A 22,462-nucleotide genomic window follows, 5' to 3' on the forward strand; every position below is an offset into this window, starting at 1 on the left:
GTTTGCTCCTATTTTGGAGAGCATTAGGAGCTTGGATAGGAACTGTGTAGTGCTTTCTTTTTACAAAGCATATTGATTGTGGGATTGGTAGCACAACATCAGGGGATATCCACTTCAGCAGATGATAACGTGCCTTCCTCACCACTAATGGCATCTATCATCATGGCCTGGCACATATGCAGTGGTCTGCTACCAAATTGGCTCAACTATCCCTTTCATGTAAACTACAAGGAATAGGGGACAACCCAACCGCTTGAGATGGATGGAGCCTTATCAAGGATTGATATTTTGCAAAACTATACTTCAAGATGCATGACTTTTCCCTATCAAAGTAGTCGGCTTGGGTGAGAGGGCTTGACCCTAGTTCACAAACGGCTGTCATTGAAAACTGAAGTCATGGCTGTACAAGGTTATCCCATCGTGAAATTTTACTCTAAACCTTAGTGAGTGAAGTTAGATAGTAGCAAATAACGACTCTAAAATAATCCCCTTTTTCTAGTTCACAATTAGCAAAGCAAGGAAAATTTTAGATTCAAGCTAATGGCTGGAGACCATCTAAGGCAGCCTATTGGGAGTGTTTGCCTATTACCATGGATTAGAGGCTGTCATTATTTTGTCACTTTTATTGATGGCTGTACAAGGTTATCCCATCGTGAAATTTTACTCCAAACCTTAGTGAGTGAAGTTAGATAGTAGCAAATAACGACTCTAAAATAATCCCCTTTTTCTAGTTCACAATTAGCAAAGCAAGGGAAATTTTAGATTCAAGCTAATGGCTGGAGACCATCTAAGGCAGCCTATTGGGAGTGTTTGCCTATTACCATGGATTAGAGGCTGTCATTATTTTGTCACTTTTATTGATGACTACAGCAGAAAAGTTTGAGTGTATTTTATGCAAAAGAAAAGTAAAGTGTTTGAGCATTTCAAAGCTTTTAAAGCTATGGTTGAAAAAGAAACAGGCCTGCAAATATAAAATGCCTAAGGTCGGATGGAGGGAGAGAGTACCTCTCAAATGAGTTTGTAAGTTTTCTGCAGAAGCATGACATAAAGTAGCAATATTCATGCAGTCATACCCCACAACAAAATGAACTTGCAAAAAGAAAAAACACGCATATTGGAGAGGTATCTCGTGCCGTGCTCAAGGAAAAAGACCTACCAGATTATTATTGGGCTGAAGCAGTTGCTATAGCAGTCTACATAATGAACAAGACTCCCACTGCAACAATACATGGCATGATGCCAGAGGAGAGATATACTGATAGGAAACCAAATATTTCTCATTTGAAAGTTTTTGGTTGATTTGCCTATGTTCATGTGCCAGATGAGTTGAGATCCAAGTTAAATCCAAAAACTGAGAAGTGCATCTTTATTTGTTATTCTCTTCTGCATCAGAAAAGGTATAGATGATATAACCCTTCTACTCGTAAGTTTACAGTGAGCAGAGATGTTTTTTATGAGATGAGCAGCTGGTATAAACCAATAAATGTGATTGATGATGTAGATGCACAAAATGATAATGCTGCACAGAATTCACAGCAGCAATCACAAAATATTAATGGACCTGTAGTGTCCTCTAACAGTGGTTCACATACTTCGCCATGGACAAACAGATTGAGATCAGGAGGATCTCCTCAAAGCAATGCAGTTAGTGGTATGCAAGTATCACGAAAAGGAAAAGAGATTTGGCATTTCCAACCAGTCTTAGCTCTCTCAAGCTTTGCATGGTCTCTGATTCCACAACTTTTTCATCCTCTGTATTATGTATTTTTCTTTTACTCTAGGTGGTTTCTTTAATACTTGACAGAAGTCCATTTCTCAAGAAAGGACAAAAAAGCGGACCTTACTTTTAAGTGCTTTTCCTTTTCTCTACAGCTCCAAAAGTAGTGCACTCCTTATGAGGTTTGACAAAGACGACAACACTTCTTTTCCCCCTGCCCATTTTTTCTTTTGCTTGCCCTTAAAGATCCTTTCAAATATCTGCTGTTGCATCTATTTAGTCATTTAATCCATAGCATGCATAGAGATAGTCAAGGAACCTCCAGCTCTATGTGAACCCTGGATTAGACGAACTCAGACCCATTCTGTTTCATGATTCTGATTACGACACGACAATAAACAAAGACAGCCTTGCTGAATTGAAAACTGAATTAAGGCCTTTGCCACGAAGCCTGTTCACCACTTGGTATTGTCACTTTTAGACTACCCTGGCTATTGTGAACAGCATTCTGCATGCCAAAAAACGGTGCATAACAGGAACACTGCTTATCGAGAGAATTCTATAACCCATCTGCTGAACCTTGGTTCAAGAGAAGTGACAAGCAATCACATCAAAGAAGCTCACTGCTGTCTATATCTGGCTGACTCGTCAAAATTTTCAGCATTTGCAGACCTTCAACACCAAACAACACCGATGAAAATTTGTATGTAACAACATTATAATTGCACCCACTTGTGCATAGGATTCCCAGTTCAATTAATACAGCATTGTATGCTGTCAAATAGAAGAGGAAAGAGGAAAGAATTACGAGATGACAGGTGGGTCCATGCGCATCAACAACTCCACCCCCCCCAATCCTCCTCTTGAAAAGAGAGTTTTTCTTACAATGGTAGGAAAGTGCACAAGCCTGAACACTGAAGTGAGGTTGAAGTTATTCCTCCAAGAGCTTTTCCAAGCAGCGGGTACTTGGGGGGCTCCTTCCCTGCTCATAAAGCTCTTAGATGGCTGAAAGAATGGGATAGGGATCCACCCTCTTCTATGGGCAGTCCCTCATTTTAGATGGCTGACTGCCATGTAGGGGGCATTGGGAAAGGGGAAAAGAAGAGGGGAGAGCGGAAGGGGGGAGAAAGGGCGTGGAAGCTGTCCATGTGCTGCCATGTGGTAGGGTAATACCCTGCAGTTGCCTCGGATGGAGCATCCCAAAACCACCCTTGCTTTCATGTCCATTTGACATGCGGTTTGTTGCATTGTGTTTGCCTTGATGCCAGTCCCGCAAAGAGTCACTAATGCCCTGTGCTAAACTCACCTACATCTGCCGTTATTCCACTAGCCTCTTTCCTCCCTTGGGCCTTAATCATTCAATCAAAAAGTAAAAACTTCCTATCGTAGACAACAACATTCTTGAAGATACTTGTCCACTGCAAGCATTATGTGACGACTAGCGGTATGTGGGCTAGGTGCCAAAAACTCATCCCATCTCAATGTCACGTTGTAATCTATTTGCTGCAAGGGAGGGAGTTCGAATTCCACAAAGGTGATAACCTTGACAACCCCCACAATCTGAGAGACCACCGAATATATGTGAAATTAATCACGCTCTGTTCTCTTCACTATGCCAGCCTTCCAGCTGTATAAAATACATTGCCGCATGCTGTTCTAGGACTAGGTCTCCAAATTTGATTTTACCGTTGTCCTTCCCCTTTTTCAAGGGCTTACAGGAGGGGCTACCTTAGCAACCCCAGATATCCATTGTCTATATAAGTGAAGAACTGTTGCATCTCCCAATTTCATATCAAGAGGCCTACAGCCATTAACTCTTATGTGCATCTTGGAAGAAATGTGATTGAGAAGCTGCACTTGGATTCTGATCTCTGCAGCAGTGCCAATGAGGAGGAAGCAAACTGTCATCGGTTCAGCCATTAGCATGGAATGGCCTTGCATGTACAAGCGAGGGATCCATATAGCTTTCAAAAAATATAGCTGGAGGAAGCGCCAGATAAATACTCATTCCTCTTGTAATAAATTCTGTCATCTGGGCTGTAGAGACGAGGTCATGATTTCTTTTGGAGCTTGCATTGTGGCTTCCCATATTTTCGAAGATGTCAAGTACTTTTGCAGCTTCAAAGCAATGGCAGACATTTCAGGGCGTTTTTGAGGATTCGGATCCACACAGGACTTGGCGATGATAGCCACTTTGTAAGCATCATCGAGTGGATAAGAGTCCTTCAGGAGCGGATCCATCCACATCCTAAGTTTGCCTTTGGGATCTGACTCTGCCATGATGGCACGCATCGAGTCCGGTAGGGAGGAGGATGCTTTCCGCGCTTGGCGGGGCTCAAAATTAAGAGCACTTTTACCCGAGAGGAGCTCCAATAAGACTACACCAAAAGAAAAAACGTCGTACTTTGGAGTGACCTCACCTGCACTTAAGTATTCAGGGGGCATATAACCCTGTATACCCGTGATCTTGATACTTCGTGAACGTGCCAACCTGCGAACACTGCTTTCAGTTTCCTCCCTGATTTCACCTTCACTTACTGCCTCTGTTTCGTCAGTCTCTGGGAGTTCTGGACGCGCTTCCCCAGATAATGCGGAAATTCCAACATGCGCAATCTTGGCACGCAAATCATTATTACTTACAAGGATGTTTCTGCTGTCTATGTACTTGTGCACAAAGGTTTCAGCGCTGAGATGATGAAGATACTCGAGACCTTTGGCCACATCCACAGCTATCTGCATTCTGGCACTCCACGACGAGAGAGCAGAGTAGCCCACGACGTGTTTGCTGCGGAGGCAGTCCCGCAAGTTAGCACCTTCGACGAACTCGTAAACGAGGTAGAGATCCTCGCCCTCTCGGCAAGCGCCAAGGAGGCGAACGAGGCTGGAATGGTGCAAGGCATGGACGCGACGGAGCACGTCACGGAGGGGGAGAGGGGAGGCCTGTTTTTTGGAGATGGCGACGGGGGAGTGACGGAGGTGGGCACGCCAGACGGAGCGACCGATTTTGAGGGAGGGACTGAAGTTATGGGTGGAGAGGCAGAGTTCATGGAAGGAGAAGAGGGAGGGGCCATAGGGGAGCCAGTCTTTGATGGAGGCGATGGAGGAGGAGCTGGAGGAGGAGAAATCTGAGGAGGAGGAGGAGGAGGAGGTGTTTGTTGCGGCGGCGGAGGAGGAGGAGGAGGAGGAGAAAGAAGGGCTTTTGGGAGGCTTCCTTTTAAGAATAGCAGGAGGTCTTTGCTTCTCCTTCTTGGACAAACAGAAGCACATGATTGATTACAAGAACAACATTCCGTCCCCCCCCCCTTCACTCTTATCAGTTTGGCCTCAAAAGTCCCTTGCTTGCCCGGGGGTCACTTTTACGTGTTACACGGAATTCGAAAATTGGGCTTCAAGTCTCCCGAGAAGAAAGTTCTCCATCTCTATCCATCTTTGCTTGCCCTTCTTCATTATGTCCACTCTTCTCCCCTGCATGCCCGTCTTGATTGGTTCTCAAAGTGATTTGGTGGTGGTCGCGCACTTTAGCGCCATCCATTTTCGAAGCTCGTTGATTTTGTTACACACACACACACACACCTCCCATCGACTTCTTCCACCAAATATGGCAAAGAATTGCCTCCACACACCCACCCACCCACCTCTGCCCGCAAAATGTCTCCCTCCTATCGATCATATCTCATCTCATCTGATGTCTTTGACTTACAAGATAGAGCTAAGTTCACTCCTTTCTTTAATATGGTCGTTTTACCATCACTATCACGCAAAAGAAGGGCTAGGTCAATCCTTTCTCCCCAAACTAAAGCCTCAGCATTTGCTCATCGGATTACAACCAACCAGTTAGTTTTTAGTTGAAATTTCAAATTTGCTGGTTTGATTGCCATTCAATAGGAAACTGGCTGGCTTGAGGTTTTGCTTTTTTTGAACACTGCTCCACATGTGAGCATTTTGCTCAATGAGCAATTCATTGCATGCTCCCCTCCAATGCCACTCCATTTCACACCTCTTGCTTCCATCAATAATATGGGGGCTTTTAATTGCAAAATGGGGTGCTAGACTCGCAGCAGTAATAGTTGCATACAACAAAAGTGCCCAAACCTCCAATTGAGGTGGAGACTTTCACGAGCCCCAACTAAAACTAGCATAGCCTATTAGATCGCACTAAAGTAACAAATCATGGGAGATATATCGCAAAATACTCAACATGGTAGGTCATAAACATGGAAGGGCCCCTCTACAGTAGCCACCTTACCATTAAGAACACTAGGAACGTTAGACCATTCTCCACAAAATACCAAGTGGTCTTGTTCTACATGTAGACCACAATAACTTCATTTCCAACCTTATTATGGAAGCCATCAAACAAGGACAAAGATATTTGTACCACCTTTTCCATCATTTCCCCCACTCACGTCTCATTCTTGCCAATTGTCTTTCCTATATTAAGGACACAGGTCATTCTTGCCAACTATTATTCCTATGTTAAGAACACATGTCATCTCCTTCTTGGACCAAGTGGGTCCAAGTCCTTCTCTCTTCTCTTTACATCCCCATCGTAAATAAGAAGATCTACAACAAAATGGTTAGCCAACTTCTCAACACTAGCCTTCTTCAATACTCATATTTTAGTCTCTAAATTACTTGGTGTGCATGTGTGAGTCAGGAAAGCTACCCCACCTTACCTAACAAGATGCTTTATTCTCCATAGGCATTAAACTGGTGTGCACATGTAAGTCAACAAAGCTACCTCACCTTACCTAACTTAGGGCCTATTCCCACTAACTAGTTAAGAAATTAAATGGAATTGTACACTCTTTTGAGTAGGCTTCAACTAGTCCATTTATTTACATATCTTCATCACATGTTAAAGATGCTTGAAATTTTAGCCCTAAGGAAAAAGGTACTTTAATCACTAAGTATTTTTTAGGTTCAAGACAAAATTGAAACTATACAACCTAGGTACTCACTTGAAAACTCTTGAAAAGAAAAAGCCATTAGTGATGTAAGAGAGAATGGACTTAGAGTGTAGATATACCATCTTGTGCAAAAAAAGGATCACATATATTTTTTTTTTAGAACCAAGCTTTGACCTTAGAGTATAGATATACCATCTTGTGTAGACATAGTTGTTTGTGAAACATTATCATGTTTTTTGGATAACTGTCCAATGCCATACAAAAGCCAATGAGACAACATGTATCTTCCTACATCTTAAAATATCCATATAGATATCTTGACTTCTTAGATTATATACACCAAGATGCATGGGCCATTATGAGATGTGTAGCAGGTGTATGCCCCTTTCTTATTAAATTTACATGAAATCACTAGATTTCATGGAGCAACTTGTAGTTTAGGTTACACAAATGACATTTTGATAAGTTTTATTGCCAATAATTTGTATGAGATTAGAAAATAATAAATAGAGCACTTTTCCACAATATTTTTAACAAGGATTTTAAGAAGGTTGGGGTATTTAACAAGGCTTTTAACAATGTTGTTGTATTTATCAAGGGCCTTTATTGTTGCAACATAAATGTATTATACGTGTTGTCCATTCAAGTCCTATTAGGGAGATTTTAGCTAATATTATGTGAATATTATTAGTATGCTGTCACTTATAGGGCTCATAACATTTTCATAGCTATAAGCACAATACAATAGGCATGGACTCGATTTGTAGAATCCTATATGATGTGTGGAAGTAAGCAAGAATGTCAATACTTATGAATGTTGGTGTGCATTTTTTTCTCATGCTTGAATCACAAAAATATTTTTCATGATTTTCATCTTCAAGACACCTTCTAAACAGTTTTATTAGGTTTAAAAAAATTGATTATTGAGAAAAGTTTATTTTCCAAGAAGAGAAGAAAAGATCACAAGAAATGTAATTTCATGCAAGGCAATACTTGAGCAATCTAATTAAATGCAAGTTATATGCATGCACCAAGCCTACATTCCATCACCATGTAGAATATATATAAAAATTGTAGTTTTAAATTTATAACATATTGTGACAATCTTAACCAGTCCTAGTAATTAGTTGCCTAGTGGCATGTATTTGCGGTGGATCCATGTGGCATTGTTAATTGCCTAATGAAGCTTATAAAGGAACGTTCGTAAGCCCATAGAAGGCAAAAGTAAGTTATACCAAGTGTCTCATTTCTTGTAGCTTCTCGACTTCTCATGGGTCTTTGTTACTGGTGTCTTCAAAAGGGAGAAAAACACCAACACACATCCACTTCTGGTAATGGAACTTCCAGAGTTGGATTCATGTCTAACTAAAATCATAAAGAGATGAATCAAAAATGTGCATTCAGAGAGACGAAACAACGTTTTAAAAGACAAAGGCTTGCAACTGGTTCGTATTTTTAGCTTACATCATACAACTCCCTTCAAAAAGGAGATGACATGGTGCTTATAACATATTCTGATAGTATTCTGACAACAGTCGAATTTCTAAGCATCATTCACCAAACAAGGCCACTACTCTAGACTGTGAGCACTTACAAAACGGCCTCCACTCGTATATTCTTGTTACTCCCCAAAGTGATAGCCACATGGGTGAGAGGGGCCTCAACACTTGTTGGCACTCCCCGATGGAGAGGTTTTTTCCAAAAACCGGGGACGTGGACCCTTTATTGGAATATTTCATCAATTGTACATTGATTGTTTGTGTACAATTGATGTCAATGCTTCCTTTCTGGGCAAGCTGGGGGTTTGTCCATTCCTTGTCATTGGCTGCTCCACTTTCAACTAGTTTGTTTTCCACAGTTTGTTCAGTGGGTTCAACCTTCAGCAGAGCTTTTCTCTGCACATCATAACTGGGCTTTCCTATGGCATCTTTATTATGCTTCGTGGCATTTGTTAGGATGCTATGTTTTGTGTCTTCCTTGGTAGGCATAGAGTGCAGGAGGGCCACTTTAGAGTTTAACAACTCTGCCTCAAATACATCTGGGGCTGTGGCCTCCTAAATCTGCACCGTCTTTGTTCTTGAACTATGAGCCTTTGACTTTAGCAATTCCATCTCATTGGCCATAATGTCGTACGTATAAGCGGCTGAAGCAAATGCTTCATAAGGCTGTTTAGCAATCACATATAATCTGTGTTTCAAATTATACCACAGGCCTTGGGCAGTTTTAGCTAATTGTCGCTTCATATCTCTGAGGTCTGTTGAACTGAGAAAAACACCGTCGATTTCTTGAACTATCTCCTTCAGAGATTGCTCTACCCCTTTGAGTGCATGAACTCTTTCTTTGAGATGGTGTTCTCAATTTGCAGGTCCATATGTGAGGCAGATAGTCTCTCCAACTGGAGGAAAAACTCTAATTTCTTCTAACCAGGTTGTGACTATTGGTAGACATTCTCTCTGCACCCTGACTTGGCCTGTAAGCTTGGAAATCTACTTATCCTGCATTTCCTTGTATTGGGCATATTCTTGCTTCATTGCTGCAAGTTCATTTTTTGTCTCTTCGAGTTGTTTCTAGGCAGTTTGCTGCTGAATGATGTAATCATGTACAGCCTATTTGTCCTACTTCAATTCCATGATCTATTTGTGAAGCTGCATCTGCCCTTCTCTTTGCTGCTCATGGAATATCTGCAATACCTGCACTGCATGTTCTGCCTCCATGGTCGATACCTTTGCTTGGCACAATTACCTCAGAGCGCTTTTGGCCTGCTTGATGAGCATACTCAAAAAGAGCACAAATAAAAGGTGTGATTTTGGTGTGGGCATTTGACATTTTTAAATCCTTCCTTGCAATCTCACTCATCAGCAGGGAGTGAAGAAGATGTGCCCATGAGATTTTTTTATTTTTCTCTGCTACACCCTAAAATTGGCGAGGCTGGTCTGCTTCTTGAGATGAGGCAAGGGCATCTTGTTGTCGGACTTTGTGTCTTCCGAATTGGGAATGACTATAGGCTTTTCCTCTTTAGCTTCCTTCTTTCGGGGAGTCTTGTAGGTAGGGGTGAGGCTTTGTCTTCTTCCCCATGTCAGTGTCGCATAGAGCGGTGTTGCTGAGAAGATCAAGCAGCTGTTCGGGAGCTTACCGGGTGGTGTGGGTTGTACTCTTGTCCTGTTGTTTAGCTGTTCCTGAGCTTCTTCCACCAGTGAGCTCAGTTTCCTTTTTTGGAAGATATTTCTGGCTAGAGGAAGATTGCCCTGATGCCTGTGCATCCATTGTACTTATGCTTGTTTGAGAAATATTGTTTTATTGCAAATTATTGCCTGCATGTTGTCGGACTGTTTCTGGTAGAGAACTATCGCACTGGGCTCTGACTTGCATCGGATCAACTTCAACCTTACCTTTGTTATTGTGGTGGGCTGTCTTTGCATGTTGTCTTACATTGTTGTCAAGTACTTGTTGTAGGGCTTTGTTTCTGATTTGTGCCTGGTTGGGCCAATTCATGGGCTTTGTTGTATCTTTTGGGGCATCTCCGAGCTCGGGCAGTGGCTTTGTACCTTTAGACCATGTCACAGCCAATGCCTCAATGTTTCTCTCAATCCTATGTCCTTGTATATTATAATCATCACAGTAATTGGCGCCAAGTAAACCATGTTGACATGTGGTGGTGGGCTGCTGCTGTTGGTTTTGGTTACCTCTTTCATTGTAATGAATTATAGGTATTCCTCGTTCTTCTCTATGCTTACCCCACAATTCACATTGTGGTCCTTGTCTATGACCATCCAAGCCATAGTATGTGCATGCTTGATCTTGGTTTTGCGTTCTGCATTCTTGGTGGAGCTAGATTTTGAGCTAGAGCTTTGGCTGGTACTCTCCTTTTTTGTTGTGTAGGTAGTGGGTCAAAGTTCAATCTTCTCTGGGTTGCAACAACCACACTTGCTGCTATATTGGTTGTAAGAGTTCTTTTGAGGAATTCCTCTGTCGGTGTAGATATCATCAACGTACCGAGTTCAGCATGAGCTTCAGATAATTCGTTGCTGTGGAGTAAGCTGTCAGATGAGCTTGTTCCACTTGGTGTGTAATCTGGATCATGGAATATATCCTGTTGATCTTGGTCAGTTTGAGTTGCTGCTTCAACACGAGCTTGATTACATGTGAAGTAGACGTATCCTATTCATCTTGGTGACAAGGGCTCATGAAATCTATCTGACATGAGCCAAGATATTCGCCATGAAAGAAAAGAGGAGAACTAATGTCACTGGATTATGTTAGACTGCTTGTACTGCAGTCTTGCCGACTAAGTTGCTTGTAATGTCGATGAAGCTTGATAAATTGAAACCTTGTGTAGTACTTTGTTATTGCTATTTTATTGATGAACTGCTCCAAAACAACCTTCTATCACTTTGTCTAGTCGGAACCATGCCGACGTTGATCGGCATCTGTCAAAGACCCAATCTGAGAACAGGCTTTGTAGTCATTTGCACCTTGTCGCAGGTTGCTCAAAGGTTGCTAGAGACTCTTGAGTGTGTTCTTTTTGTGAGTTCTTGCTGGGAGAAAGTCGTAATCTATCTCTTGCCGTAGTCCGCTGGAAGTTGAGATTTTGAATGAATTTGTGTTATGAATGCACCGATTTGTTGAGGTGCTAAGTTGTCTTTGTTTTGTATTGAAGTAGCCTTTCTGTAGGCACTCTATTGTTGATTGCATTCGTTCGAGTTGTCGCTATTGTTGGTTTCTTGCTATTCGAGTCATTTTGGATCATACTGTTGTCACTCTTTTGCACAATTGCTATGTAGTAGCAACCGACTGGGAGTTCGAACACAGTAGAGGATCTCCAATAGTGTTATTGGTGTCTTTAAAAGGGAGAGAAACACCAACACAAATCCACTTCTAGTAATGGAACTACCAGAGTCGGATTCACGTCTGACTAAATTCGGAAAGAGACGAATCAAAAATGTGCATTCAGAGAGACGAAACAACGTTTTAAAAGGCAAAAGCTTGCAACTAGTTTGTATTTTCAGCTTACAACATACAACTCCCTTGAAAAAGGAGACGACACAGTGCTTATAACATATTCTAATAGTATTTTGACAATAGTCGGATTTCTAAGCATCATTCACTAGACAAGGCCACTACTCTAGATTGTGAGCAGTTACAAAATGGCCTCCACTCTTATATTGTTGTTACTCCCCAAAGTGATGGCCACATGGGTGAGAGGTGGGCCTCAACACTGGATGGATGACCTAGGGGCTTTAAGTATGACAAATACGGTCACACTGCAAACTATTATAGGGCTCCAATATGATAAGCATTTCTTATAATGATCTAGTATGTTCAAGGTTCCAATGCAAACTTTGGCAGCAATCTCAAAAAGTTAAAAAGGAGCTAGATTATGGGAATACACCTATTGCTCTCATAATCTTTGGAGACTCTATTAGAAATAAATTTGTTTTAACACTAACCACTTGCTTAGAAAACAACAAATTATGATTTTTTTACATATCGGTAGTTCCATCTCCACCATAACTACAAACTCTTTTTGTCCCCCCTTTACTCAAAGCATTGTTTAAAGACCATCAAAGTTTTTGCAAAACATCTATGACGGCCACTCTAAGATTCTCCCTTAGATGAGCATCATTTGACCACATTTTTAATGTATTGCCCAAACAAGTATTTTGTATCACTATAGGTTGTGCTATATTTTTCTCTTGTTTTGCCACTTCTATCACTCTCCACCAATTCCTTATCCTACAACTTTCGACAAGTGCATCGGTCCTTGAGTTACATTTTCTCCACTGCTTGCACATCAATATATGCTCCTCATATAATTCTTTCTTGATGTGTTTCTTGGTGTGTTGTTGCAAACTTTGGGCCCAGTGAAAAAAACATGTCCTTTCTTGACCATCCATTACATTCTCAAGACCCCCATTGTGAATTGTTCTAATGGCTCTCCAATTTGCCTGTGCTTCTTCTGCCATGAACCCATAGAAATTTGCTTTGTCAAATCCACATTGTCTCATTGTATTATTCAACATTTCCCAGAAAAGGACTTGGCTTGTTTCATCTTCTTCTTTCATCTCACATGTTGCAATTGTCATGAGTTCCTAAACACTACAGTACAGGATGAAAGAAAGGAATCATGATCCGAAAGAAAATTATTGTTCCAAGTTTATCTTATCAGACCTGAACAATGTGGACAAGAATTACCTAGGATCATACACATGACAAGCCATTGTGTTCCATTGCAAAACTCTATGCATGTGATCAAATTGGATCCATGACCATTTTAGGTCTCCACTTCCATCCCTTCGCATTCGATTCATTAGATCTACACCTAAAGTAGGACCCTTTGTTGTTGATATTTTAAACACAAAGCATATATCTTCAGGCATTCCTTGGCGTGGCAATCTACTTCCATGGAAAAATGCTCTTTTAACCTCTTAGGCTCGGCTCTGCTCATAACTGACAAGAAGCGCTCTTCAAATCGGGGTGGGAAACGCATACATTGACCTTTTCTTTAGTGCCAACAAGCAGCCTTTTCCCATTGGCATTGTTGCTTTTTTTTCCTCCGCTACTATTATTCTAAACTCGTCAAACAAAAATACTCACTTAGAAAGAATTATATCAACTATACCATCATACCATGTTCAACACATGAATTAGTAAATTACCTTTGGTTTACAACAAGCGGACTTATCTCGTCAAGGAAATTTGCAAGTTCATTTTCACCGAGTGTTGTAGCTCCCTCTATTTTTTGGTCTTCATGCTCAGCCCTGAACATCAAGCTTGTCAAAAGCTCTTTTGCAATGTTCATTTGAATCTTCCTTGGTCCAGCATTCCTTTCAACTTTGAGCACATTTGCAACCAATTGTCTAGTCTTCTCTATCTGACTCTTTGAAGTGCCAGGTTGCACATCATGCTTATGGTCACCAACATGAACCATTAATCTTGTCCTGTTTTGCTCATGGGGCATGACATAGTACACTTGACAATTGCATGTGGCAACACAAAATCTAGACTTTCTACAATGATGACATACTATTCTATTCTTATCCTCTTCTGTCAAGAGACCAACTGCACATTTCTTCTAGAGATACCCCTTAAAAAATGATCTATTGTATTTCTTGTTGATTTCATAATATGGGCAAGTGATCCTATGACATTCAATGGATCCAACACAATAACTCACTCTGACAATGGCATTGACAGACATGTTTGTAGTAGTTGGTCTCGTCCATAAATTTCCATCATATTTTTGCTCCATGCCATCCATGGACTTTAATCGACCAAATGTTGGCTGAAACTCCATTATAAGATTCCCATTATACTGTCTTGGAATCTCATCCACAGGCATCCGTTTGGCTATCCTTGCAATGTAAGTTTTTAGAACACTATTTTTTTGGCTTTCCATTATCATCGGAATTATGCTCTCTGCGACCATCGGGACATCCTGATCATTATCCAAGTCAATCAAATTAGCTAAAGAGGAGGTCCCAAATGATTTGTGTGGAGCAGAAGAGGATGAAGAAACATCCATATCGGTCAATTCATGGAAAGAGGAGACCCCTAATAGTTTCTCTGGAGCTTCAGAGGATGATGGAACATCCAAATCAATCAAATTAGAAGAACAGGAGGTCCCAAAAGCTTTCTCTGTAGAAGCATTGGATGATGGAACATATGAACATTCTAAATCAATAGTGTTATTTTTGTCTGGCACAAGTTTCGTCCCAAGTACAACATACTTCATGGACAAAGACGAATCAATCATATAGTACTCTTTGCCTTCCACATCAACATGACTCGAAATGTTCACTAGAACATCTAAAACCCCACTAACATTGGCATGAGATATCATAGCATTGAAGCTTCGAAAAGCATACATAGGGTGCACAAAATTTTCCAGATATTGGCGACTTACAATAACTTTTCCATGTGTCAATTGAAGTGACTTGCTAGCATAGACATTTGACGAATCTTCAAGAACCCAATCAATGGCGGCCTCCAAATCCATGGTTAAGAAACTAGAATATTTTGAATAGAAAGAAGATTGAACTTCATGAATAAGAATATGTGGTTGAAAAGATTGTTACCTGAGCTCTAGTCAAAAGATAGGAGAAGAAGATTGCCGTGGGGACACGTGGTTGAACACACCAACCAAGAGCTCATTGTGTGACTTCAAAGCCTTCTCACTAGTGGAAAGAGCCTCACACCACAGGTTAGGATACGACCGAAGGTGGTTGACAAGTGAGGAGACCAAGAGCTCATTGTTTGACTTCGAAGCCTTCTTGCCAGTGAAAAGAGCCTCACGTCACAGGTGAGGATATGACAGAAGGTGGCTGACAAGGAGGAGACCAAGAACTCGTTGTCTAACTTCGAAGCCTTCTCACCAGTGGAAAGAGCCTCACGTCACAAGTGAGGATACGATAGAAGGTGGCTGACAAGTGAGGAGACCAAGGGCGCTTCAAAAAGACAAGATATCTTGGCAGGCGTCTCAGAGAGCAGACTGAGGTGATTTATGAAGTTCGCAAAAAACAATAAACAATGTGCTTGAAAGGACATTTCAAAGCCTGGGAGGTCGATTTTTAAAAATTCAAATTCAAATTATAAACCGCGTGCTAATACAAACGGCTCATTAAAATGGTCATCTAATTCATTCAAACGGCTAATTAAACGGTCTCTTTTTCAAAATCTAGGTCCCTGCTTTGATAAGCCAATGCCAAGGGACCTAGGCCAAAGGACAGGTAAAGGAGATTCATTTAGATAGGCCTAACTTTTGGCTCAAAGATAGGGTAAGGGAGAGGCCCAAAGGACCTAGGCCACAGGTGAGAAAGATAGGGTAAGGGAGAGGTAAAGGACCTAGGCCAAAGGTGAGGTGATTCATTTGGACAGGCCTCACTTTCAGTCTCTCCTTTTCTTGCTCATTCTACTTTTCTTCACATTTGCTCATTCTACTTTTCCTCACGTTCTCCTCATTAAGGTGCTCTTGCTCTTGCTCCTGCTCCTCATCCTACTACTGCTGCTCCTCCTCCTCATCAAGCCTCACATCACGACTCACCTTCTCCTCCTCCTTTTCCTCCCACCATTGGCCTCGAAGAAGCTCACCAACAGCTAGCCTTGAAGGTGCTCGCTAGTAGCTATCATTAAAGGATCTCGACTTATTGAAGCTGCTTGCCAGGTATGTTCAAGATCCCCTCGTGTACCTTCTTCCTTCAGTCCTCTCCTCCCCCACTACTCCATGCTTCCTTCCATCCAAGTCCTGTACCCAATGCTGGCATATGGCATATGGCTAGTCGAGTCTTTGAGCGCTGGGAACCCCTAGCGCAGGGGTTCCCAGCGGTCGAAGACCCGACTAGCCATATGCCATAAGCTAGCAACATTGGGTGCTCTATTGTGTGGGGTCCTGGAGCGCTGGGAGCCCTGCAGAAAACAAAGGGATCCGAAAAAGGGATGATTCACCAATGAACAAGGTACCTATATCTCAATATTTTCAAGACAATTCATTTCAAAGAGCATTGGGAGGTCCAAATCTGAGGGGTCTTCTAGCGCTCGAAGACCCCTCAGATTTGGACCTCCAAAGAGCTGCAAAGAACAGTCAAGGGCAGAAGAGCTTACAGTGGAATGCATGAAAAGTTGAGGGCAGAAGAGCTTACAGTGGCTCGGGGGGTCCTAGATAGATGTGCTAACATTCTGTGTGCTCTATTGTGTGGGGTCTTGGAGTGCTGGGAGCCCAGCGCTCCAAGACCCCACATAATAGAGCACCCAATCCTAGCGCTCGAAGACCCGACTAGCCATATGCCATAAGCTAGCAGCATTGGGTGCTCTATTGTGTGGGGTCTCTAGCCTTGGTCGGGTCTTCAAGCGCTGGCCCTAGCCCTGCGCTAGAGACCCCACACAATAGAGCACCCAATGCTGCTAGCTTATGGCATATGGCTAGTCGGGTCTTCGAGCGCTCGGATACGAATGAAACCTCAGTTGTAAAAATACAGTAGAAACACTCTAGTTTACTCTCCCTCTCTCCCTCTCTCAACAGAGACACTAGGGCCCAGGAAAAAAGTTGGGCTGGACCCCCCCGAAGGATTTTATTACTTGAGAGAAGATGGAGTACATAGTTCCCAACGCTCAAAGAGCCGACTAGCCATATGCCATAAGCTAGCAGCATTGGGTGCTCTATTGTGTGGGGTCTTGGAGCGCTGGGCTCCAAGACCCCACACAATAGAGCACACAGAATGTTAGCACATCCGTCTAGCACCCCCCGGGCTGCTGTAAGCTCTTCTACCCTCGACTTTTCATGCATTCCGCCGTAAGCTCTTTTGCACTCGACTGTTCTTTGCAGCTCTTTGGAGGTCCAAATCTGAGGGGTCTTCGAGCGCTAGAGCACCCCTTAGATTTGGACCTCCCAATGCTCTTTGAAATGAATTGTCTTGAAAAGATGTGAGACATCCCTTTGGTGAATCATCCCTTTGTTTTCTGCAGACATGAAATCATTGCTCATTTGCTAATTATTGGCTTTGTTTGTTTAAAAGGAGACATGGAACCAAGGGGTTGGACGAGGGGATCAAAAAGTGGTGGTGCTTCAGGTAATGTACATACTCCACTAGAATGTGCTTTTTGCGATCTTTGCCCACTGATAATGTAATGCTTGCTCCTTTATTGGGTGCAGGAAAGTCATATAGTCTTCGTTCAGGAAGGACATTAAGGACAATTAGTGAGGAGTGTTGTTCCTGGGCTGCAGAAGAAGGTGATCAACAAAGAGAGGAAATCCTCACTCACACCTCTTTGGACACTGGTGGTCAGAATGTTGATGTTGAGGATCATGTTGATCATCCTGGTAGTGGTGACTTGGGTGACACCACCACTATTGCTGAGAAAGATGGTATGAAGAAAGGGAGCGGAATTGTGATAGATGGGGGAGACCAGAAGAGGTCGAGAAAGACGAAGAAAGTAAAACAAAGCATCCTCGTGTTCTAGGAAAGGAGATACAAGTGGGGCTCTTGCAAGATGTCTTGCAAGACTTTCATTTGAAGTGCAAAACCGAGCCCCCCCTAGTTCCACTATGTATATTGGTTGCAAATGAGGCTATTCGAACAGCCTCTAGTCAGGTGGAAGCCCTCAGGTCGAGTTTCAATTCAAAAGGATATGTGTCTAGTGGTGCTCCATTTCTAGTGTCCTTGAGGAGGCCTAGTGAGGATTTCTTAAATGTCTCAGATGATGATAAAAGAGAGTGGGGCCCTATATGGAATCTTGTATCGGATCAGTTTGATAATGAGCTTAATGATGAGTGGCAAATGTTGAAGGGACGGAAGTTCCTTGTTTGTGATGGAAATAATAGATTGACGGCTTGGTATGCACACATTGAAGAAGGTGTAGTTTTTTTGTTTTGTCAATTTACCTCGTTATTATCTTTTGGTCATCTCGTCTATGCATTTGACTGTTGGTTCTTTTCTTACAGCTTACACTCTCTCCATGCATCGTTACATAAGGGTGAGATGCATATTTCTACATGTGGACCGTGAAAGAGAGGGGGAGCTACTTTTGGCATTGAAAGCCATAAATGAGTAAGTTTCTTGTAAGTGCATTGGTTAGAATCTTATAGATGTTATTTGGAAACCATTGGCAGGGTGACACGCTCCCCCATAGAGCCAAACTTTTTGCATGATGTGTTCTTATTCCATAAATTTGGTATTGCTAACAAAACGTCCGTGCTAAACCTATTGACACCTGAGGAGAAGAAGTGGGTGGAGGTGGAAATGGCATTAGAATATAAATCTGGTACAACTCCATGGTACAATGCCCCAGCCGGTGTGCTTGCCCAACTTGTATGGAAGGTGATGTTTAATGAATTATACATTTCCCTACTCACACAATCATGATTTTGGTCAGATGTTGTGTAAGATCTTCCTCTAACTTCTGTAGCATGTTATACTTGGATGCAAGAAGAATTTATTGATGCCGTTAAAAAGGCAACTGCAGATTTGGACCCATTGTCACTAGAGTATATGGAGCGATATTCAAAAAGAGTGTCGAGAAAAACTTCAGAGATAGAGCTTATAAGATGGCACCCATTGCAAACCTTGCAAATGGAGAGGGATTCTTGCGTGCATTGTTTGCATATGTTTGGCCAAAGAATTCCCAAGCAGCCATATCAAAAGACAAACCGCTCATACTTTGCACTTCTCAAGTGAGTCCAGACAGGTGACTACAATGTTGCATCGATCTTCCTTTTTGGGTGATGTTTACAATGAGAAACACATGATTTTATTTTTTGCAACCATAGGAAGGAGTTGGTGCATGCCCTTATATCCAATAAGATGAAAGATCCCAAAGTGGCACCACAATTTGGTGATGCAGGCAAGTTTAGGTTGTACATGAAGAAAGAGACATATTGGGGGTTCATGCTTCAAGCTGCAAAGGCCATCATTGAGGACCTGCAAGGACACCATGGTCATGAGCTTCCAAATAGCTTTGAGACCTATTACAAGGAACAGAAGGAGCTACACATGATGAATGCATTCCCTAAGTTGGGGAATAGCATGAAGCCAACAAATGGTATGGACAAACAACCTGATCTAGAGAATAGTGCACGTCAACTAGTTTACAGGTACTTAACAATCTTCGATGTTGGCCACATGTGCTCTTTAAATTCATGTATGTTTCCCACAATTCAAATATTTGAGATGCTATTTTTTAAAGGTGGATACGCTCCTTGTGCAAAAGAAATGCTATGAAAGCCACTCCACAATTCGTGCATAATTGGGCAAAATTGGATAATATTGATGGCATGTATCGTGAAAGTTTCAAGGAGATGGACATTTCACAATGGGAGTTCAATGCATGTCCATGGTGGTTGGATTATCCAATTGGAAGTAGGCATCCCATCGAAGAGGATATGTATGCAGGTGAGTGTGGTCTGTATAATAGACTTTTCCTTGTGTTAAATATGATTTGTGTTTAATTAACATTTTCCTATGTGTAGAATTTGTTGAGAACACCAAAAGGCAACAATTTTTGGAGGGAGATGTCAGTTCGCAAGAAAACGAGGATTAAGTTAGACAGAATTGGGAATCTCCTATTGAGCAATAGTTAGTGCTGACGAAAAGACATGGTATTTGTATAAATGAGTCAAGCTCAATATGTATGAGTTCATTGTAGATGAATGAATATTTCTTGATGTATTGTTGTTTTCACAATATCGACAAACCAAACACTTCAGAAAGAACGATGCAGCAAGCTCAAGATCGATTTTAGTGTGAGTGCGGCACATGCTACAAGCTCCAAAGGTAGCATCTGACCATCTCTAAATGTATGGTAGTATAGTGAATGCAAATATTGATACATAAACTTATATTTCCATTCAAGTTATCTTTTCAAAAGAGTTAAGTTCTATATCTATGTTTGCTTTATAGATGAATATTGTTTGACGTATTGTTTGTTTTACAATATTGGTAGATAAATCAATTCAGAAAGAACGACGCAGTAAGAAGAAGACCGATTTTAGTGAGATTGCAGCGCGTGTTGCGGGTTTCAAAGGTAGCATCTACACGTCTAAATGTCTGGCAATATACTTGTATGTAAATCTTGTTACATACACTTATATTGCCAGGCAATGTATCTTTTTAAATGAGGCAAGATCTATATCTATGCGGGCTTTGTAGTTGAATATTGCTTGATGTATTGTGGAGAGTGGAGAGTGATAGGGATAGTTCAACATTGATGTCCGGTGTGTAGACAGCCACTTTGCAGGCTGTATATATTCCCACTTGTGCAGAATTTGCCACTGTATTCAACTAGAGAGTTGTAGATTCTTCAAAAAACTACAATTTTGATTTTTGATGCAAGTTGATTCGGTATATCTAGCAAAAGATACAGCCTCTGCAAAAACACAGAAAGTGGAGAGTGACAGGGACAGTTCGACATTGATGTCCGGTGTGCAGACAACCACTTTGTAGATTGTATATCTTCCCACCTGTGCATAATTTGCCTCTGTATTAAACTAGAGAGTTTTAGATCCTTCAAAACATTACAACTTTTTATTTTGAAGCAAGTTGATTTGGTATATGTAGAAAAAGATATAGCCTCTGCAAAAACATAGAAAGTGGAGAGTGACAGGGACAGTTTGACATCGATGTCTGGTGTGCAGACAGCCACTTTGCAGACTGTCACTTTGCGGATTGTATATCTTCCCACCTGTATAGAATTTGCCTCTATATTCAACTAGAGAGTTGTAGATCCTTCAAAACACTACAACTTCGCTTTTTGAAGTAAGTTGATCCGGTATATCTAGCAAAAGATATAGCCCCTGTAAAAACACAGAAAGTTACAGTTCACTGTTTATAAAAACACAGAAAGTTAGAGTCCAATGTCTGTTAGAGCAGAATTTAATGTAGTTGAATATTGTTTGATGTATTGCTCTTTTCTCAATATCTGTAGACCAATCAGTTCATAAAGAAAAATGCAGCTAGGAGAAGATAAGTTTAAGTGAGAGTGTAGCACATGTTACAAGCTTCAAAGGTACCATCTACCCATACCTAAATGTATAGAAACTTAAGTGTTTATAAATATTGTTACATTCATTGTGATGCAATACTATGTTCATTTTGTAGGTGATGAGGATGTAGGTGATGTAGACCATATGACGTACATCAATGTTATTTGTCAGGATGTCATCACCTTGGGGGAAAAACCAGAAGCATAAGCACAACAATAGTCGCAATGCTTTCTTCCATGTATCCCACATGCAATTTTTAATGTTTATTTTGTGTTCTTTCAGGGTTAGTAATTTCTTGGTCAAGGTCAATGCTGACATGTCACATGAAGGTGTTCCTTGCGAGGATGTCGCGCGATTGGTATGGGCCGACATCCCAACCAGCTTGGGACTGGAGTTGCTTGACTCCGCAGGATGCCCGGATTGGAACCACTTCTTTGAGGAGCTCTCCCTCGCTATTGCAGATTTTGCAGACGTTTTCACTACAGACAAGGGGTGGTTCATCACTTGTTGCTTGGCGGAGCACTTTCCCACAGTATATGGTGATGCAATAAATTTAGGGTTCTCTCTGCATCAGACATACACAGTGATTTGTGCCTACGGATACAACTATGCCAATGGAGATTATGTGAGAATTTATATTCATATGTAACCAACAATTTATTCATATGTATCATGTATTTCTATTCTCATCATTTAAAATTATGTAATGCAGGTTAGAAGTTTAATAATGGGGATATTTTGGCAAGGCAAATATGAGGTCCCAAAGATGGACCGAGACCTGGGGGAGAGCATCTCCAACACACTTTTTCCCAAGAGAACGGATGTCTTGATGGAGTCAAGCAAGCATCTTACATATGAAAGAACTAAAAGAGGACCCTCGTACATACGAGAAGGTGCAGAGAGATCGGAGTATCTCCACAGGTATAATTCCTCACCAAAGCTCATTCATTAATTACTGTTACAAAGACTGGTTCATAATGTGATCTTTTTGTTTTCAAAGGTGGATTATTACTGCCTTCACAGTCCCTGGTGATTGTGTTATCGAAAGTGAGTAATGGGAAGTGAAAGTGGGAGTGAGGAGGGAGGAGTGGAATGGGAGAGGGAAGTAATAGGAGTGTATGATAATAAGTATAAAAGATAGTATAATAATATATTAATAGTTTTCAAATGGCAAGTGAAAGTGAGAGTGGGGAGGGAAGAATGGAATGGGAGAGGGGAAGGTAATAGGGGAGTAGGATAATAAGGGAGTGAAATGAGTGAGGGGAGTTAATAGGGGATGAAAAAGAGGAGGGTGAGATGGGGAAATATGGGATTTTGGGAAATGGGAGGAGTATGGGACGTGATGGAAATGTGGGATGGGAGTGG

The 22,462-nt window shown here is 41.5% G+C and overlaps 2 protein-coding genes across 5 annotated transcripts; one reads left to right on the forward strand and one right to left on the reverse strand.

Annotated features, from left to right (window-relative positions):
- Nucleotides 1-2,215: 2,215 nt before the first annotated feature.
- LOC147893152 (chitin elicitor receptor kinase 1-like) lies at nt 2,216-4,984 on the reverse strand. Its single transcript, XM_087386856.1, has one exon. The coding sequence runs from the start codon at nt 4,982-4,984 to the stop codon at nt 3,746-3,748; it is 1,239 nt and encodes a 412-aa protein (XP_087242982.1). The 3' UTR covers nt 2,216-3,745.
- Nucleotides 4,985-15,508: 10,524 nt separating this feature from the next.
- LOC147893153 (uncharacterized) lies at nt 15,509-22,014 on the forward strand. Of its 4 annotated transcripts, XM_087386725.1 has the most exons (9): nt 15,509-15,787; nt 17,136-17,189; nt 17,273-17,973; nt 18,062-18,167; nt 18,230-18,437; nt 18,583-18,804; nt 18,961-19,210; nt 19,303-19,508; nt 19,586-19,714. In XM_087386725.1, the coding sequence occupies exons 7-9, from the start codon at nt 18,978-18,980 to the stop codon at nt 19,654-19,656; spliced, it is 510 nt and encodes a 169-aa protein (XP_087242851.1). In that variant the 5' UTR covers nt 15,509-15,787; nt 17,136-17,189; nt 17,273-17,973; nt 18,062-18,167; nt 18,230-18,437; nt 18,583-18,804; nt 18,961-18,977; the 3' UTR covers nt 19,657-19,714. The 4 variants fall into 4 exon arrangements, 2 of the variants coding, with proteins under 2 accessions (XP_087242851.1, XP_087242852.1); XR_015542306.1 differs by lacking the exons at nt 15,509-15,787; nt 17,136-17,189; nt 17,273-17,973; ... (1 more) ...; nt 18,230-18,437; nt 18,583-18,804 and adding exons at nt 20,059-21,120; nt 21,213-21,722; nt 21,810-22,014 and having other exon boundaries at nt 19,072-19,210; nt 19,405-19,912; XR_015542305.1 differs by lacking the exons at nt 15,509-15,787; nt 17,136-17,189; nt 17,273-17,973; ... (1 more) ...; nt 18,230-18,437; nt 18,583-18,804 and adding exons at nt 20,059-21,722; nt 21,810-22,014 and having other exon boundaries at nt 19,072-19,210; nt 19,405-19,912.
- Nucleotides 22,015-22,462: the final 448 nt, after the last annotated feature.

This window comes from Dipteris shenzhenensis, chromosome 16, assembly GCF_047967505.1.
Source record: "Dipteris shenzhenensis isolate YYH24624 ecotype China chromosome 16, Dip_SZ_1.0, whole genome shotgun sequence".
NCBI lineage: Eukaryota > Viridiplantae > Streptophyta > Polypodiopsida > Gleicheniales > Dipteridaceae > Dipteris > Dipteris shenzhenensis.

Coding starts and splice junctions, on each gene's coding strand:
- LOC147893152 (XM_087386856.1), bottom strand. CDS start 4,984: ATGTGCTTCTGTTTGTCCAAGAAGGAGAAGCAAAGACCTCCTGCTATT.
- LOC147893153 (XM_087386725.1), top strand. CDS start 18,978: ATGAAGAAAGAGACATATTGGGGGTTCATGCTTCAAGCTGCAAAGGCC. Junction 19,211..19,302: donor GCACGTCAACTAGTTTACAG/GTACTTAACAAT, acceptor TATTTTTTAAAG/GTGGATACGCTCCTTGTGCA. Junction 19,509..19,585: donor CGAAGAGGATATGTATGCAG/GTGAGTGTGGTC, acceptor TCCTATGTGTAG/AATTTGTTGAGAACACCAAA.